Source organism: Salvelinus alpinus, chromosome 12, assembly GCF_045679555.1.
Source record: "Salvelinus alpinus chromosome 12, SLU_Salpinus.1, whole genome shotgun sequence".
Taxonomy (NCBI): Eukaryota; Metazoa; Chordata; class Actinopteri; order Salmoniformes; family Salmonidae; genus Salvelinus; species Salvelinus alpinus.
Window position 1 is genome coordinate 58,688,500 of NC_092097.1, and position 18,945 is coordinate 58,707,444.

The window sequence follows — 18,945 nt, forward strand, 5'->3', positions numbered from 1 at the left end:
TCAGCTCCCAGCTGTGCCCTGGACACCATATGTTATAGCCCCCCCTCAGCTCCCAGCTGTGCCCTGGACACCATATGTTATAGCCCCCCCTCAGCCCCCAGCTGTGCCCTGGACACCATATGTTATAGACCCCCTTCAGCCCCCAGCTGTGCCCTGGACACCATATGTTATAGACCCCCTTCAGCCCCCAGCTGTGCCCTGGACACCATATGTTATAGACCCCCTTCAGCCCCCAGCTGTGCCCTGGACACCATATGTTATAGCCCCCCCTCAGCCCCCAGCTGTGCCCTGGACACCATATGTGAATTGATTGCCCCCCCATCTATCGTCAGAGTTCGTTCTGTTAGGTGACCTAAACTGAGACAAGCTTAACACCCCGGGCGTCCTACAATCTAAGCTACTGTAGATGCCCTCAATCTCACAAAAATTATCAAGGAACCCACCAGGTACAACCCTAAATCCGTAAACATGGGCACCCTCACAGATATCATCCTGACCAACTTGCCCTCCAAATACACATCTGCTGTTTTCAATCAGGATCTCAGCGATCACTGCCTCATTGCCTGCATCTGCTATGGGTCCGCATTCAAATGACCACCCCTCATCACTGTCAAACACTCCCTAAAACACTTCTGCGAGCAGGCCTTTCTAATCGACCTGGCCCGGGTATCCTGGAAGGATATTGACCTCATCCCGTCAGTAGAGGATGCTCTGTTCTGTGAAGGGAGTAGTATACAGCGTTGTACGAGATCTTCAGTTTCTTGGCAATTTCTCACATGGAATATCCTTAATTTCTCAGAACAGGAATAGACTGACGAGTTTCAGAATAAAGTTTTATATTTCTGGTCAATTTGAGCCTGTAATCGAACCCACAAATGCTGATGCTCCAGATACTCAACTAGTCTAAAGAAGGCCAGTTTTATTGCTTCTTTAAATCAGGACAACAGTTTTCAGCTGTGCTAACATAATTGCAAAAGGGTTTTCTAATGATCAATTAGCCTTTTAAAATTATAAACTTGGATTAGCTAACACAACGTGCCATTGGAACACAGGAGTGATGGTTGCTGATAATGGGCCGCTGTACGCCTATGGAGATATTCCATTAAAAATATGCCGTTTCCAGTTACAATAGTCATTTACAACATTAACAATGTCTACACTGTATTTCTGATCAATGTGATGTTATTTTAATGGACAAAAATTTGCTTTTCTTTAAAAAACAAGGACATTTCTAAGTGACTCCAAACTTTTGAACGGTAGTGTATATATATATACAGCCATATAGTTTACTGTATATATGGTTCTGGAGAGGACTAAAGCCATATAGTATACCACATATATATTTCTAGAGAGGACTACAGCAGTATGTACACATGGAGAGGACTACAGCAGTATGTACACATGGAGAGGACTACAGCAGTATGTACACATGGAGAGGACTACAGCAGTATGTACACATGGAGAGGACTACAGCAGTATGTACACATGGAGAGGACTACAGCAGTATGTACACATGGAGAGGACTACAGCAGTATGTACACATGGAGAGGACTACAGCAGTATGTACACATGGAGAGGACTACAGCAGTATGTACACATGGAGAGGACTACAGCAGTATGTACACATGGAGAGGACTACAGCAGTATGTACACATGGAGAGGACTACAGCAGTATGTACACATGGAGAGGACTACAGCAGTATGTACACATGGAGAGGACTACAGCAGTATGCACACATGGAGAGGACTACAGCAGTATGCACACATGGAGAGGACTACAACAGTATATACACATGGAGAGGACTACAGCAGTATGTACACATGGAGAGGACTACAGCAGTATGCACACATGGAGAGGACTACAGCAGTATGCACACATGGAGAGGACTACAGCAGTATATACACATGGAGAGGACTACAGCAGTATGTACATATGGAGAGGATTACAGCAGTATGTACACATGGAGAGGACTACAGCAGTATGCAAACATGCAGAGGACTACAGTAGTATGTACATATGGAGAGGACTAGACATGGAGAGGACTACTGCAGTATGTCTATGAAGAACACATAACCAACACAACACACCCATGGATAACGAGACAAAACAAAGATGGACAGACAGGGTCACACTCAGCCAGCAGATATTATACAGTCGTGGTCAAAAGTTTTGAGAATGACACAAATATTATTTTTCACAGTCTGCTGCCTCAGTTTGTATGATGGCAATTTGCATATACTCCAGAATGTTATGAAGAGTGATCAGATGAATTGCAATTAATTGCGAAGTCCCTCTTTGCCATGCAAATGAACTAAATCCCCCAAAAACATTTCCACTGCATTTCATCCCTGCCACAAAAGGACCAGCTGACATCATGTCAGTGATTCTCTCGTTAACACAGGTGTGAGTGTTGACTAGAACAAGGCTGGAGATCACTCTGTCATGCTGATTGAGTTCGGATAACAGACTGGAAGCTTCAAAAGGAGGGTGGTGCTTGGAATCATTGTTCTTCCTCTGTCAACCATGGTTACCTGCAAGGAAACACATGCCGTCATCATTGCTTTGCACAAAAAGGGCTTCACAGGCAAGGATATTGCTGCCAGTAGGATTGCACCTAAATCAACCATTTATCGGATCATCAAGAACTTCAAGGAGAGCGATTCAATTGTTGTGAAGAAGGCTTCAGGTCCCCCAAGAAAGTCCAGCAAGTGCCAGGACCGTCTCCTAAAGTTGATTCAGCTGCGGGATCGGGGCACCACCAGTACAGAGCTTGCTCAGGAATGGCAGCAGGCAGGTGTGAGTGCATCTGCACGCACAGTGAGGCGAAGACTTTTGGAGGATGGCCTGGTGTCAAGAAGGGCAGCAAAGAAGTCACTTCTCTCCAGGAAAAACATCAGGGACAGACTGATATTCTGAAAATGGTACAGGGATTGGACTGCTGAGGACTGGGGTAAAGTAATTTTCTCTGATGAATCCCCTTTCCGATTGTTTGGGGCATCCGGAAAAAAGCTTGTCCGGAGAAGACAAGGTGAGCGCTAACATCAGTCCTGTGTCATGCCAACAGTAAAGCATCCTGAGACCATTCATGTGTGGGGTTGCTTCTCAGCCAAGGGAGTGGGCTCACTCTCAATTTTGCCTAAGAACACAGCCATGAATAAAGAATGGTACCAACACATCCTCCGAGAGCAACTTCTCCCAACCTTCCAGGAACTGTTTGGTGATGAACAATGCCTTTCCAGCATGATGGAGCACCTTGCCATAAGGCAAAAGTGATAACTAAGTGGCTCAGGGAACAAAACATCAATATTTTGGGTCCATGGCCAGGAAACACCCCAGACCTTAATCCCATTGAGAACTAGTGGTCAATCCTCAAGAGGCGGGTGGACAAACAAAAACCCACAAATTCTGACAAACTCCAAGCATTGATTATGCAAGAATGGGCTGCCATCAGTCAGGATGTGGCCCAGAAGTTAATTGACAGCATGCCAGGGCGGATTGCAGAGCTTTTGAAAAAGAAGGGTCAACACTGCAAATATTGACTCTTTGCATCAACTTCATGTAATTGTCAATAAAAGCCTTTGACACTTATGAAATGCTTGTAATTATACTTCAGTATTCCATAGTAACATCTGACAAAAATATCTAAAGACACTGAAGCAGCAGACTTTGTGGAAATTAATATGTCTCATTCTCAAAACTTTTGGCCACGACTGTACTTCCCGAAGACAGCCAGTCAAACTGTTTTACTGTGAAACCAGACAGTGACACAATGAGAGTCATTCAGCTGTCAGCTAGTCGTTCTGCTAGGCTACAGCCCACTAGGATCAGGCTTCAGCCCGCTAGGCTAGCATAGAATCCCACCCGTCTCCTATACCTGTCCTTCAGATCAAAACATGAAACCTCTTTAAGCAAAACACAGATTTCATCCAATACATCCTGCAAAATCAAATGCATGTTTTATTAGCCTCTAAAAAAATGCTTTAAATAAATCAGTGGTAGGGTTCAGCCAGACTGCTGGGTGGAGGTGAATCCATATTAATCAGTGGTAGGGTTCAGCCAGACTGCTGGGTGGAGGTGAATCCATATTAATCAGTGGTAGGGTTCAGCCAGACTGCTGGGTGGAGGTGAATCCATATTAATCAGTGGTAGGGTTCAGCCAGACTGCTGGGTGGAGGTGAATCCATATTAATCAGTGGTAGGGTTCAGCCAGACTGCTGGGTGGAGGTGAATCCATATTAATCAGTGGTGGGGTTCAGCCAGACTGCTGGGTGGAGGTGAATCCATATTAATCAGTGGTAGGGTTCAGCCAGACTGCTGGGTGGAGAAGAATCCATATTAATCAGTGGCAGGGTTCAGCCAGACTGCTGGGTGGAGGTGAATCCATATAGAATCAGTGGTAGTGTTCAGCCAGACTGCTGGGTGGAGGTGAATCCATATTAATCAGTGGTAGGGTTCAGCCAGACTGCTGGGTGGAGGTGAATCCATATTAATCAGTGGTAGGGTTCAGCCAGACTGCTGGGTGGAGGTGAATCCATATTAATCAGTGGTAGGGTTCAGCCAGACTGCTGGGTGGAGGTGAATCCATATTAATCAGTGTTGGGGTTCAGCCAGACTGCTGGGTGGAGGTGAATCCATATTAATCAGTGGTAGGGTTCAGCCAGACTGCTGGGTGGAGGTGAATCCATATTAATCAGTGGTGGGGTTCAGCCAGACTGCTGGGTGGAGGTGAATCCATATTAATCAGTGGTAGGGTTCAGCCAGACTGCTGGGTGGAGGTGAATCCATATTAATCAGTGGTAGGGTTCAGCCAGACTGCTGGGTGGAGGTGAATCCATATTAATCAGTGGTAGGGTTCAGCCAGACTGCTGGGTGGAGGTGAATCCATATTAATCAGTGGTAGGGTTCAGCCAGACTGCTGGGTGGAGGTGAATCCATATTAATCAGTGGTAGGGTTCAGCCAGACTGCTGGGTGGAGGTGAATCCATATTAATCAGTGGTAGGGTTCAGCCAGACTGCTGGGTGGAGGTGAATCCATATTAATCAGTGGTAGGGTTCAGCCAGACTGCTGGGTGGAGGTGAATCCATATTAATCAGTGGTAGGGTTCAGCCAGAATGCTGGGTGGAGGTGAATCCATATTAATCAGTGGTAGGGTTCAGCCAGACTGCTGGGTGGAGGTGAATCCATATTAATCAGTGGTAGGGTTCAGCCAGACTGCTGGATGGAGGTGAATCCATATTAATCAGTGGTAGGGTTCAGCCAGACTGCTGGGTGGAGGTGAATCCATATTAATCAGTGGTAGGGTTCAGCCAGACTGCTGGGTGGAGAAGAATCCATATTAATCAGTGGTAGGGTTCAGCCAGACTGCTGGGTGGAGGTGAATCCATATTAATCAGTGGTAGGGTTCAGCCAGACTGCTGGGTGGAGGTGAATCCATATTAATCAGTGGTAGGGTTCAGCCAGACTGCTGGGTGGAGGTGAATCCATATTAATCAGTGTTGGGGTTCAGCCAGACTGCTGGGTGGAGGTGAATCCATATTAATCAGTGGTAGGGTTCAGCCAGACTGCTGGGTGGAGGTGAATCCATATTAATCAGTGGTAGGGTTCAGCCAGACTGCTGGGTGGAGGTGAATCCATATTAATCAGTGGTAGGGTTCAGCCAGACTGCTGGGTGGAGGTGAATCCATATTAATCAGTGGTAGGGTTCAGCCAGACTGCTGGGTGGAGGTGAATCCATATTAATCAGCGGTGGGGTTCAGCCAGACTGCTGGGTGGAGGTGAATCCATATTAATCAGCGGTAGGGTTCAGCCAGACTGCTGGGTGGAGGTGAATCCATATTAATCAGTGGTAGGGTTCAGCCAGACTGCTGGGTGGAGGTGAATCCATATTAATCAGTGGCAGGGTTCAGCCAGACTGCTGGGTGGAGGTGAATCCATATTAATCAGTGGTAGGGTTCAGCCAGACTGCTGGGTGGAGGTGAATCCATATTAATCAGTGGTAGGGTTCAGCCAGACTGCTGGGTGGAGGTGAATCCATATTAATCAGTGGCAGGGTTCAGCCAGACTGCTGGGTGGAGGTGAATCCATATTAATCAGTGGTAGGGTTCAGCCAGACTGCTGGGTGGAGGTGAATCCATATTAATCAGTGGTAGGGTTCAGCCAGACTGCTGGGTGGAGGTGAATCCATATTAATCAGTGGCAGGGTTCAGCCAGACTGCTGGGTGGAAGTTGAGGTGAATCCATGAAGAGGTCCAGAGTTCGGCTTTGTTCTGTTTTCCTTCCCCACCGAGACAGACCTGGTTTTATCCAGTTTAAACTGGACTGAACCGGTCAGTAGAACAGTAAACTAGTCTGAAGCTGTTTGGAGCACAGTGATCCACTTTGAACCAGTCTGATCTGGTTTGTCTCTATGAAGCACAGTGACTAACCCAGCTGAGATCCGGTCGGTAGATACAGAACTCTGCTGTGGAACCAGAACCAGCCAGGTAGAATCCTCACAGTTCTAATGCAAAGGTAACCAGATATATATACACTGATAAGCCTAATAACTAATACAAGCTTTGATAGGCTTATTGATCAGAATAGTGAAACTATACCACAGGTCTGCTACGTAAATAGAGTATAATACTGCCTTATGGAACCATCGTCTGTTAACAACAATAATAACAACAGTTGATTATATTATTATCATTATTTATACAAAATACATTAATATGCACGATATACACAAAGCAAAGTGACTAAATTCGTCAATGCTTTAATAATTGGCACAGTTATTTATGTCTGTTATTGTACAGGCAATGAGCTGTCAATATCACAGTGAAATGACACCTACGGCTAGGCTGTATTACAACACTGGAACAGCTGCTAGTCTATAAACTGACTGTCATGTTGGTCTACACATTCTAGAGTCAGGTTGTTACTATGGAGACACATTTTCTGCTTCTGCCAACACTAGTAGGCAAGTAATAATATATGTGATAAATATTCCCAGTAATTCCTTGATTGATATAAAACAGAAAATAGATAAAGATTTAGATAGACGTATATTTTAAATAGCCATGGTGTTGACTTGCTTTATGTTGCTTGGTAAGGAGAAGAAATACATAATGTAGATATCATTTTAAAATCAGCTGTACTAAAGGATCAGTCTAGAGGAACGCGTCTTTAGTTAAATCAGCTGTACTAAAGGATCAGTCTAGAGGAACGCGTCTTTAGTTAAATCAGCTGTACTAAAGGATCAGTCTAGAGGAACCCGTCTTTAGTTAAACCAGCTGTACTAAAGGATCAGTCTAGAGGAACGCGTCTTTAGTTAAATCAGCTGTACTAAAGGATCAGTCTAGAGGAACGCGTCTTTAGTTAAATCAGTTGTACTAAAGGATCAGTCTAGAGGAACGCGTCTTTAGTTAAATCAGCTGTACTAAAGGATCAGTCTAGAGGAACCCGTCTTTAGTTAAATCAGCTGTACTAAAGGATCAGTCTAGAGGAACGCGTCTTTAGTTAAATCAGTTGTACTAAAGGATCAGTCTAGAGGAACCCGTCTTTAGTTAAATCAGCTGTACTAAAGGATCAGTCTAGAGGAACGCGTCTTTAGTTAAATCAGCTGTACTAAAGGATCAGTCTAGAGGAACCCGTCTTTAGTTAAACCAGCTGTACTAAAGGATCAGTCTAGAGGAACGCGTCTTTAGTTAAATCAGCTGTACTAAAGGATCAGTCTAGAGGAACCCGTCTTTAGTTAAACCAGCTGTACTAAAGGATCAGTCTAGAGGAACGCGTCTTTAGTTAAATCAGCTGTATTAAAGGATCAGTCTAGAGGAACGCGTCTTTAGTTAAATCAGTTGTACTAAAGGATCGTTCTAGAGGAACGCGTCTTTAGTTAAATCAGCTGTACTAAAGGATCAGTCTAGAGGAACCCGTCTTTAGTTAAATCAGCTGTACTAAAGGATCAGTCTAGAGGAACCCGTCTTTAGTTAAATCAGCTGTACTAAAGGATCAGTCTAGAGGAACCCGTCTTTAGTTAAACCAGCTGTACTAAAGGATCAGTCTAGAGGAACCCGTCTTTAGTTAAACCAGTTGTACTAAAGGATCAGTCTAGAGGAACGCGTCTTTAGTTAAATCAGCTGTACTAAAGGATCAGTCTAGAGGAACCCGTCTTTAGTTAAACCAGCTGTACTAAAGGATCAGTCTAGAGGAACCCGTCTTTAGTTAAACCAGCTGTACTAAAGGATCAGTCTAGAGGTACCCATCTTTAGTTAAATCAGCTGTACTAAAGGATCAGTCTAAAGGAACCCGTCTTTAGTTAAATCAGTTGTACTAAAGGATCAATCTAAAGTTAATTTCCTCCAATTCTGCACATTTTGCCATTGTGTATTCTATCAGTCTAACTCACAACAATAAGTTGAGACACCAACTGTTTCCCCTTCCCCCCAAACATATATATTTTTTAATTGCTCATGCGTCTCGTGGGCCTCGACTTGCCCATTCCTGGTCTAGAGGAACATGTAGTTTCTACGGTCTTAAGGTGGCGATTAGTTGTATGGACAGTTGGGAGGTACTCCTGACAGACCCAGTCAACTGGAGGACACTAGAGCTGGGCCATGGAACCTCCTCTTCTCCCTCTCCCTTGGAGGGTCTCTGGCTGAGGTGAGAATTCAGTCTAGATATCCATAATGTCAATCCAAACAACCATGTCCCAGTCACCAGTCAGAGACATCTGTCCCCATTGTCTCTTGTAGGTCCTGTAGGGGACAGGAGCTCTAACCAGAGGTCCTGCCATTCATCCGTCCCTAGTCTGTCTCTAGGAGCTGTGTGTGTGTGTGTCTGTGGGCGTTTCTGTCCTTAAACCACGGTGCTGATGCCGCTGTGTTTGGTCTTGGTGGAGGAGGGATTGGGGGTGGGAGGCAGTGGGTGGTGGTGAGGAGGGGGAGGAGGATGAGAGGAGGAGGGGGCAGACCCAGGGGCAGGGGGGTGGTAGTGGTGGTGGTGGTGGTAGGGTGGAGGGTTCTGGCAGTACTGGGCTCCTTGAAGCAACTGGGCCTGTGTATCTGCCTGGCTCTGGGCCGTCTGGTGTTGGTTGGAGGGATGCGCGGTACGGAAGTTGAGGGTGGAGTGCTGGGGGGACAGGGAGGGGGACTTGGACCTCTTGGTCCCAAACAAAGAGCCCAGGAGGGAAGAGGTGGTGGGGGCGGAGTGTCCTCTGGAAGGACCGCCTCTGTCTCGGGAAGACGTGGCTCTGCGTCTCATGTGGGGACTGGGGTGGCTAATGATGGAGCCCTGTGGACCAGAGAGGACAGTTAGGACACAGACAGAGCAATCAGTCACACTGTGAAGTTACTAACAGTGGTTACACTGTGTAGCAGACAGTACAGTCAGAACATACTGTAGACTTGGCAACCATTTCCCAGGGCAGACCAGACAATTGGTCAACCACTGATCAACTAACCTGGTCCTGGAGAGATACAGGAATGTGCAGGGTTTCGCTCTACCCCAACACTCAACTGGTCATTAAGACCTTGTAAGCTGAATCAGGTTGTGTCAGTGCAGGTCTGGAACCAAAGCCTGCACATCATCTAGCTCTTTAGGACTAGGATTGTGGAACATATCTTAGCCTCTGTTTTCAGGAACAGAACAGGTGACATTAAACAAGGCTGTTGGAACCTTCATAGTCATGCTGCTTCCAGACCAGGCAGAAGAATTTATAAAGGATTATATTATGTTCACACCTGACATTCAAATCAAATCAAATATTATTTGTCAAATACGCCAAACACAACAGGTGTTCACTTTACGGTGAAATGCTTACTTACACCCCTTAACCAACGAGGCAGAAATAGAGTTAAGAAAATATTTACAAAAAATACACCACCGGTCAAAACTTTTAGAACACCTACTCATTCAAGGGTTTTTCTTTATTTTTACTATTTTCTACATTGTAGAATAATAGTGAAGACATCAAAACTATGAAATAACACATATGGAATCAAGTAGTAACCCCCAAAAAGTGTTAAACAATAAAAAATATATTTTATATTGAGATTTTTCAAATAGCCACCATTTGCCTTGACAGCTTTGCACACTCTTGGCATTCTCTCAACCAGCTTCATGAGGTAGTCACCTGGAATGCATTTCAATTAACAGGTGTGCCTTGTTAAAAGTTAATTTGTGGAATTTCTTATCTTAATGTGTTTGAGCCAATCAGTTGTGTTGTGACAAGGTAGAGGGGTATACAGAAGATAGCCCTATTTGGTAAAAGACCAAGTCCATATTATGGCAAGAACAGTTTAAATAAGCAAAGAGAAATGACAGTCCATCATTACTTTAAGACATAAAGGTCAGCCAATGCGGAACATTTCAAGAACTTTGAACGTTTCTTCAAGTGCAGTCAAAAAAAACATCAAGCGATATGATGAAACTGGCTCTCATGAGGACCACCACAGGAATGGAAGACCCAGAGTTACCTCTGCTGCAGAGGAGACGTTCAGTAGTTACCAGCCTCAGAAATTGCATTCAAAAGTTTGGGGTCACTTAGAAATGTTCTTGCTTTCCATGAAAAAATGCATGACATTAGTTGCAAAAAGAATAGGAAATATAGTCAAGACATTGACAAGGTTATAAATAATGATTTTTAATTGAAATAATAATAGTGTCCTTCAAACTTTGATTTCGTCAAAGAATCCTCCATTTGCAACAATTACAGCCTTGCAGACCTTTGGCATTCTAGTTTTCAATTTGTTGAGGTAATCTGAAGAGATTTCACCCCATGCTTCCTGAAGCACCTCCCACAAGTTGGATTGGCTTGACGGGCACTTCTTACGTACCATACAGTCATGCTGCTCCCACAACAGCTCAATAGGGTTGAGATCCGGTGACTGTACTGGCCACTCCATTATAGACAGAATACCAGCTGACTGCTTCTTCCCTAAATAGTTATTGCATAGTGTGGAGCTGTGCTTTGGGTCATTGTCCTGTTGTAGGAGGAAATTGGCTCCAATTAAGCGCCGTCCACAGGGTATGGCATGGATTTGCATAATGGAGTGATAGCCTTCCTTCTTCAAGATCCCTTTTACCCTGTACAAATCTCCCACTTTACCACCACCAAAGCACCCCCAGACCATCACATTGCCTCCACCATGCTTGACAGACGGGGTCAAGCATTCTCCAGCATCTTTTCATTTTTTCTTCTTTGTGATCCGAACACCTCAAATTTAGATTTGTTTGTCCATCACAATTTTTTCTAATCTTCCTCTGTTCAGTGTCTGTGTTCTTTTTCCCATCTTAATATTTTATTTTTATTGGTCCAGGGAGAGATATGGCTTTTTCTTTGAAACTCTGCCTAGAACGCCAGCGTCCCGGAGTTGCCTCTTCACTGTTGACGTTGAGACTGGTGTTTTGCGGGTACTATTTAATGAAGCTGCCAGTTGAGGACAGTTGAGGACTCAAACTAGACACTCTAATGTACTTGTCCTCTTGCTCAGTTGTGCACCGGGGCCTCCCACTCCTCTTTCTATCCTGGTTAGAGCCAGTTTGCGCTGTTCTGTGAAGGGAGTAGTACAAAGCGTTGTACGAGATCTTCAATTTCTTAACATTTTCTCACATGGAATAGCCTTCATTTCTCAGAACAAGAATAGACTGACGAGTTTCAGAAAGTTCTTTGTTTCTGGCCCTTTGAGCCTGTAATCAAACCCACAAACGCTGACACTCCTGATAATCAACTAGTCTAAAGAAGGCCAGTTTTATTGCTTCTTTAATCAGAACAGTTTTCAGCTGTGCTAACATAATTACAAAAGGGTTTTCTAATGATCAATTTGTCACGCCCTGGCTATAGAGAGGCTTTTATTCTCTATTTTTGTTAGGCCAGGGTGTGACTAGGGTGGGAATTCTAGTTTCTTTATTTCTATGTTTTCTATTTCTTTGTTTTTGGCTGAGTGTGGTTCCCAATCAGAGGCAGCCGTCTATCGTTGTCTCTGATTGAGAATCATACTTAGGTAGCCCTTTACCCACCTGTGTTTTGTGGGTAGTTGTCTTCTGTTTAGTCTCTGTTACATGACAGAACTGTTAGCTTTCGTTTTGTTACTTTGTTCCAGTGTTTTTTGAGTAATAAAAAATCATGACCACTTTTCACGCTGTGCTTTGGTCCACTCCTTCCGACAATAGGCGTTACACAATTAGGCTTTTAAAATTATAAACTTGGATTAGCTAACACAACATGCCATTGGAACACAGAAGTGATGTTTGCTGATAATGGGCCTCTGTAGATATTCCATACAAAAATCTGCCGATTCCAGCTACAATGGTCATTTACAACATTAACAATGTCTACACTGTATTTCTGATCAATTTGATGTTATTTTAATGGACAAACATTTTTGCTTTTCTTTCAAAAACAAGGACATTTCTATGTGACCCCAAACTTTTGAACGGTAGTGCATATTTAAATATAGGACAAAACACACATCACGACAAGAGAGACAACAAAATCAAAGTGTATTTGTCACGTGCGCCGAATACAACAGGTCTAGACCTTACAGTGAAACGTTCAGGCTCCAACCAATGGTGCGAAAAAAAGGGATGTGTGTGTGTGTGTGTGTAGGTAAGTAAAGATATAAAACAACAGTAAAAAGACAGCTGAAAATAACAGTAGCAAGGATATATACAGACACCAGATAGTCAGGCTTATTGAGGTAGTATGTACATGTAGGTATTGTTAAAGTGACTATGCATATATGATGAACAGAGAGCAGCAGTAGCGTAAAAAGAGGGGTTGCGGGTGGTGGGACACAATGCAGATAGTCCGGTTAGCCAATGTGCGGGAGCACTGGTTGGTCGGGCCAATTGAAGTAATATGTACATGAATGTATAGTTAAAGTGACTATGCATATATGATTGGGGGGGGGGGGGGGGGGACACAATGCAAATAGTCCAGGAGTCTTATGGCTTGGAGGTAAAAACTTTTGAGAAGCCTTTTTGTCCAAGACCTGGCACTCCGGTACCGCTTGCCATGCGGTAGTAGAAAGAACAGTCTATGACTGGGGTGGCTGGGGTCTTTGACAATTTTAGGGCCTTCCTCTGACACCGCCTGGTGTAGAGGTCCTGGATGGCAGGCAGCTTTGCCCCAGTGATGTACTGGGCCGTACGCACTACCCTCTGAAGTGCCTTGCGGTCAGAGGCCAAGCAATTGCCGTACCAGGCAGTGATGAAACCGGTCAGGACGCTCTCGATGTTGCAGCTGTAGAACCTTTTGAGGATCTCAGGACCCATGCCAAATCTTTTTCGTTTCCTGAGGGGGAATAGGCTTTGTCGTACCCTCTTCACGACTGTCTTGGTGTGTTTGGACCATTCTAGTTTGTTGTTGATGTGAACACCAAGGAACTTGAAGCTCTCAACCTGCTCCTCTACATCCCCGTCGATGAGAATGGGGACGTGCTCGGTCCTCCTTTTCCTGTAGTCCACAATCATCTCCTTAGTCTTGGTTACGTTGAGGGATAGGTTGTTATTCTGGCACCACCCGGCCAGGTCTTTGACTTCCTCCCTATAGGCTGTCTCGTCGTTGTCGGTGATCAGGCCTACCACTGTTGTGTCGATTGAAAACTTGATGGTGTTGGAGTGGTGCCTGACCGTGCAGTCATGGGTGAACAGGGAGTACAGGAGGGGACTGAGCACGCACCCCTGAGGGGCCCCAATGTTGAGGATCAGCATGGCGGTTGTGTTGTTGCCTATCCTCACCACCTGGGGGCAGCCCGTCAGGAAGTCCAGGATCCAGTTGCAGAGGGATGTGTTTAGTCCCAGGGTCCTTAGCTTAGTGATGAGCTTTGTGGGCACTGTGGTGTTGAACCCTGAGCTGTAGTCAATTAACAGCATTCTCACATAGGTGTTCCTTTTGTCCAGGTGGGAAATGTCAGTGTGGAGTGCAATAGAGATTGCGTCATCTGTGGATCTGTTGGGGCAGTATGCGAATTGGAGTGGGTCTAGGGTTTCTGGCATGTTGATGTTGATGTGAGCCATGACCAGCCTTAAAAAGCACTTCATGGCTACACACGTGAGTGCTACGGGGCGGTAATCATTTAGGCAGGTTACCTTTGCTTTATTGGTTCACAGGGACTATGGTGGTCTGTTTGAAAACTATTCCAGACTCGACCATGGAGAGGTTAAAAATGTCAGTGAAGACACTTGCCAGTTGGTCAGCGCATGCTTTGAGTACACGTCCTGGTAATCGTCTGGCCCCGCGGCTTCGTGAATGTCGACCTGTTTAAATATCTTGCTCACATAGGCTACGGAGAGCGTGATGTTTCATACCCTACATTACTCATCTCATATGTATATACTGTACTCTATACCATCTACTGCATCTTGCCTATGCCGTTCGGCCATCACCCATTTATACATTATTATATACATATTCGTATTCATTCCTTTACACTTGTGTGTATAAGGTAGTTGTTGTGGAATTGTTAGGTTATGTTACTTGTTAGATATTACTGCATGGTCGGAACTAGAAGCACAAGCATTTCGCTACACTAGCATTAACATCTGCTAACCATGTGTATGTTACAAATACATTTGATTTGATTTAAAAGACATTTAGCTCATCTGGTAGGTGCGCGTCACAAGGCAGCTCGCGTCTGGGTTTCCCTTTGTAGTCCGTAATAGTTTTCAAGCCCTGCCACATCCGACGAGTGTCAGAGCCGGTGTGGTAGGAATCAATCTTAGTCCTGTATTGATGCTTTGTCTGTTTGATGGTTTGTCGGAGGGCATAGAGGGATTTCTTATAAGCATCCGGATTAGTGTCCTGCTCCTTGAAGCGGCAGCTCTAGCCTTTAGCTCGGTGCGGATGATGCCTGTAATCCTTGGCTTCTGGTTGGGAAATGTACGTACGGTCACTGTGGGGACGACGTCGTCGATGCACTTATTAATGAAGCCGGTGACTGAGGTGGTGTACTCCTCAATGCCTTTGGATGAATCCCGGAACATATTCCAGTCTGTGCTAGCAAAACAGTCCTGTAGCATAGCATCGGCATCATCTGACCACTTCCGTATTGAGCGAGTCACTGGTACATCCTGCTTTAGTTGTTGCTTGTAAACTGGAATAGAATTATGGTCAGATTTGCCAAATGGAGGGAGATGAGGAGCTTTGTATTAGTCTCTGTGTGTTTTGTAAAGGTGGTCTAGAGTGTTTTCCTCTGATTGCACATGTGACATGCTGGTAGAAATGAGGTAAAATGGATTTAAGTCATCCTGAATTAAAGTCCCCGGCCACTAGGAACGCCGCTTCTGGATGAGCATTTTCTTATTTGCTTATGGCCTTATACAGCCTCTTGAGTGTGGTCTTAGTGCCAGCATCAGCTTGTGGTGGTAAATAGACGGCTACAAATAATACAGATGAGAACTCTCTTGGTAGATAGTGTGGTCTACAGCTTATCATGAGGTATTCTACCTTGAGGTGTGCAGTAACTCAAGACTTATTAAATATTAGACATTGTGCACAAGCAGCTATTGACAAATAGACACACACCCCCGCCCTTCGTCTTACCAGACGTAGCTGCTCTGTTCTGCCGAAACACGGAGAAGCCAGCCAGCTCTATATTATCCGTGTCGTCGTTCAGCCAAGTCTCGGTGAAACATAAGTAATTGCAGTTTTTAATGTCCCGTTGGTAGGATAGTCTTAAATCACAGATCGTTTGTTTTCCAATGACTGCACGTTGGCCAATAATACGAAGGGAAGTGGTGGGGTTTACCGACTCGTCAGCCAATTCTTACAAGACACCCAGCCCTCTTCCCCCTTTTCTTCCGTCTTATCACGGGAATTTGGTTATTGTCTTGACACGGCAGTATATCCTTCACGTCGGATTCATTAAAGAACACATCTTTGTCCAGTTCGAGGTGAGTAATCCCAGTTCTGATGTCCAGAAGCTCTTTTTGTTCATAAGAGACGGTAGCAGCAACATTATGTAGAAAATGAGTTACAAACTAACAAAATAGCTGGTTGGTTAAGAGCCAGTAAAATAAAATTCAGCTACACATTCAGGATGCCGTTTTAACTGGGACATGTCTGTCTATCTCAGGCATGCATTTCATGATGTGCTAGCTGGAACTTTACTTTCAATGAAACATCTGGGATTGATCAACGATATCGCCATATTGCTGAAAATAGATTAATCTTCATTAATTAATCTTCATGAAATCTCATCTTGTTCCTGACCAATAGGATATATCATTGCTGCTCTGTCCTGACCTATAGAATGTAGAGTTGCTGCTCTGTAGCTCAGTAGAGAAGAAGTTAGGCTCAGGTAGAGGAGAGTAGAGAGGGTTGGAGAGGAAGAGGTTTTCTTGGTGCATAGTGTCACAACTGTCTCAGTTGAACAAACAGCAGAAAGAAATATCCCGATCCCCCCCTCAACTCCTGAAGACAACCAGGGTGAAGAAGAGGTTGAGCCCAGCCACTGAGACCAGCACTAGTAAGAAACAAAAGATACAGGAACAGAGAACAGGATGCAGGAACAGAGAACATAGAACAGGATGCAGGAACAGAGAACAGGATGCAGGAACAGAGAACAGGATGCAGGAAAAGAGAACAGGATGCAGGAACAGGAACAGAGAACAGGATGCAGGAACAGAGAACAGGATGCAGGAACAGAGAACAGGGTGTAGGAATGGAAAACAGGAACAGAAAACAGGAACAGAAAACAAGAATAGAAAACAAGAACAGAATACAGGGTGCAGGAACAGAGAACAGGAACAGAAAACAAGAACAGAATACAGGGTGCAGGAACAGAATACAACAATAGAAAACAAGAACAGAATACAGGGTGCAGGAACAGAATACAACAATAGAAAACAGGAACAGAAAACAAGAACAGAATACAGGGTGCAGGAACAGAATACAGGAACAGAGAACGGGAACAGAATACAGGGTGTTGTGTGTTCAAAGTGCACAGCATCATCACAGAGCGATACATAAATATAGCGAGAAGCCAGACGCCAGTGACATGCAGTAGAGTGCGATTATTGTCTTCCTACTTACTTCAGTATTGCTGTCTAGTGATCCTGCACTGCTGCGGCGCTCACGCTTACCTGAGCAGGACAGGACAGGCAATAGCAGAGGTTAGACAACCAATCAACACACCTGGAATACAGGAACTATCTGACTTACAGCAGGACAACCAATCAACACAGCTAGCATACAGGAACTATCTGACTTACAGCAGGACAACCAATCAACACACCTAGCATACAGGAACTATCTGACTTACAGCAGGACAACCAATCAACACACCTAGCATACAGGTACTGGCTGCTAGGGATCTGTACAGGTGAATCTACACTACATATACAACAAATATGTGGACACCCCTTAAAATTAGTGGAATTGACTATTTCAGCCACACCCGTTGCTGACAAATGTATAAAATCGAGCACACAGCCATGCAATTTCCATAGACAAACATTGGCAGTAGAATGGCCTTTCTGAAGAGCTCAGTGACTTTCAACGTGGCACCGTCATAGGATGCCACCTTTCCAACAAGTCAGTTCATCAAATTTCTGCCCTGCTAGAGCTGCTCCAGTCAACTGTAAGTTGTTATTTTAAAGTAGAAACGTCTAGTAGCAACAATGGCACAACCGTGAAGTGGTAGGCCACACAAGCACACAGAACGGGACAGCCGAGTGCTGAAGCGCTTAAAAATAGTCTGTCCTCAGTTGCAACACTCACTACCGAGTTCCAAATTGCTCTGGAAGCAACGTCAGCACAATAACTGTTTGTCGGGAGCTTCATTAAATGGGTTTCCATGGCCGCAGTCCCACACACACACAGCCTCACCATACGCAATACCAAGCGCTGGCTGGTGTGGTGTAAAGCTCGCCGGCATTGGACTCTGGAGTGATAAATCACACTTCACCATCTGGTAGTCCGACAGACAAATCTGGGTTTGGCAGACGCCAGGTGAACGCTACCTGCCCCAATACATAGTGTCAACTGTAAAGTTTGGTGGAGGAGGACAATTGGTCTGGGGCTGTTATTCATGGTTCGGACCCCTTAGTTCCAGTGAAGGGAAATCTTAACTCTACAGCAAACAATGACATTCTAGATGATCCTGTGCTTCCAACTTTGTGGCAACAGTTTGGGGAAGGCCCTTTCATGTTTCAGCGTGACAATGACACCGTGCAGTAGTGGTGAAGTGGTTTGTCAAGATTGGTGTGGAAGAACTTGACTGGCTTGCACAGAGCCTTGACCTCAACCACATCGAACACCTTTGGAATGAATTGGAACGTAGATTGTGAGCCAGGCCTAATCACCCAACATCAGTGCCTGACCTCACTAATGCTCTTGTGGCTGAATGGAAGCAAGTCCCCACAGCAATGTTCCAACATCTGGTGGAAAGCCTTCCCAGAAGAGTGGAGGCTGTTTTAAACTCAGCAAAAAAAGAAACGCCCCTTTTTTCAGGACCTGGTCTTTCAGATAATTCGTAAAAATCCAAATAACTTCACAGCTCTTCTTTGTAAATGGTTTAAACAATGTTTCCCATGCTTGTTCAATGAACCATAAACAATTAATGAACATGCACCTGTGGAACGGTCGTTAAGACACTAACAGCTTACAGACGGTAGGCAATTAAGGTCACAGTTATGAAAACGTAGAACACTAAAGACGTCGTTCTACTGACACTGAAAAACACAAAAATAAAGATGCCCAGGGTCCCTGCTCATCTGCGTGAATGTGACTTAGGCATGCTGCAAGGAGGCATGAGGACTGTAGATGTCCGTACTGTGAGACGCCTAAGACAGCGCTACAGGAAGACAGGACGGACAGCTGATCGTCCTCGCAGTGTCAGACCACGTGTAACAACACCTGCACAGGATCAGTACATCCGAACATCACACCTGCGGGACAGGTACAGGATGGTAACAACAACTGCCCGAGTTACATCAGGAACGCACAATCCCTCCATCAGTC

At 44.8% G+C, this 18,945-nt stretch overlaps 1 protein-coding gene across 1 annotated transcript in view; it reads right to left on the bottom strand.

The window, feature by feature from the left end:
* Positions 1 to 6,680: 6,680 nt before the first annotated feature.
* Positions 6,681 to 18,945, bottom strand: part of iqsec1b (IQ motif and Sec7 domain ArfGEF 1b) — a 34,350-nt gene continuing 22,085 nt past the window's right edge. The window contains exons 8-9 of the mRNA XM_071334622.1: positions 17,017 to 17,066; positions 6,681 to 9,272 (exon numbers count right to left, since the gene is read on the bottom strand). Coding sequence (XP_071190723.1) covers positions 8,838 to 9,272; positions 17,017 to 17,066 — 485 coding nt within the window. The 3' untranslated portion in view covers positions 6,681 to 8,837. The remainder of the gene's footprint in view (positions 9,273 to 17,016; positions 17,067 to 18,945) is intronic.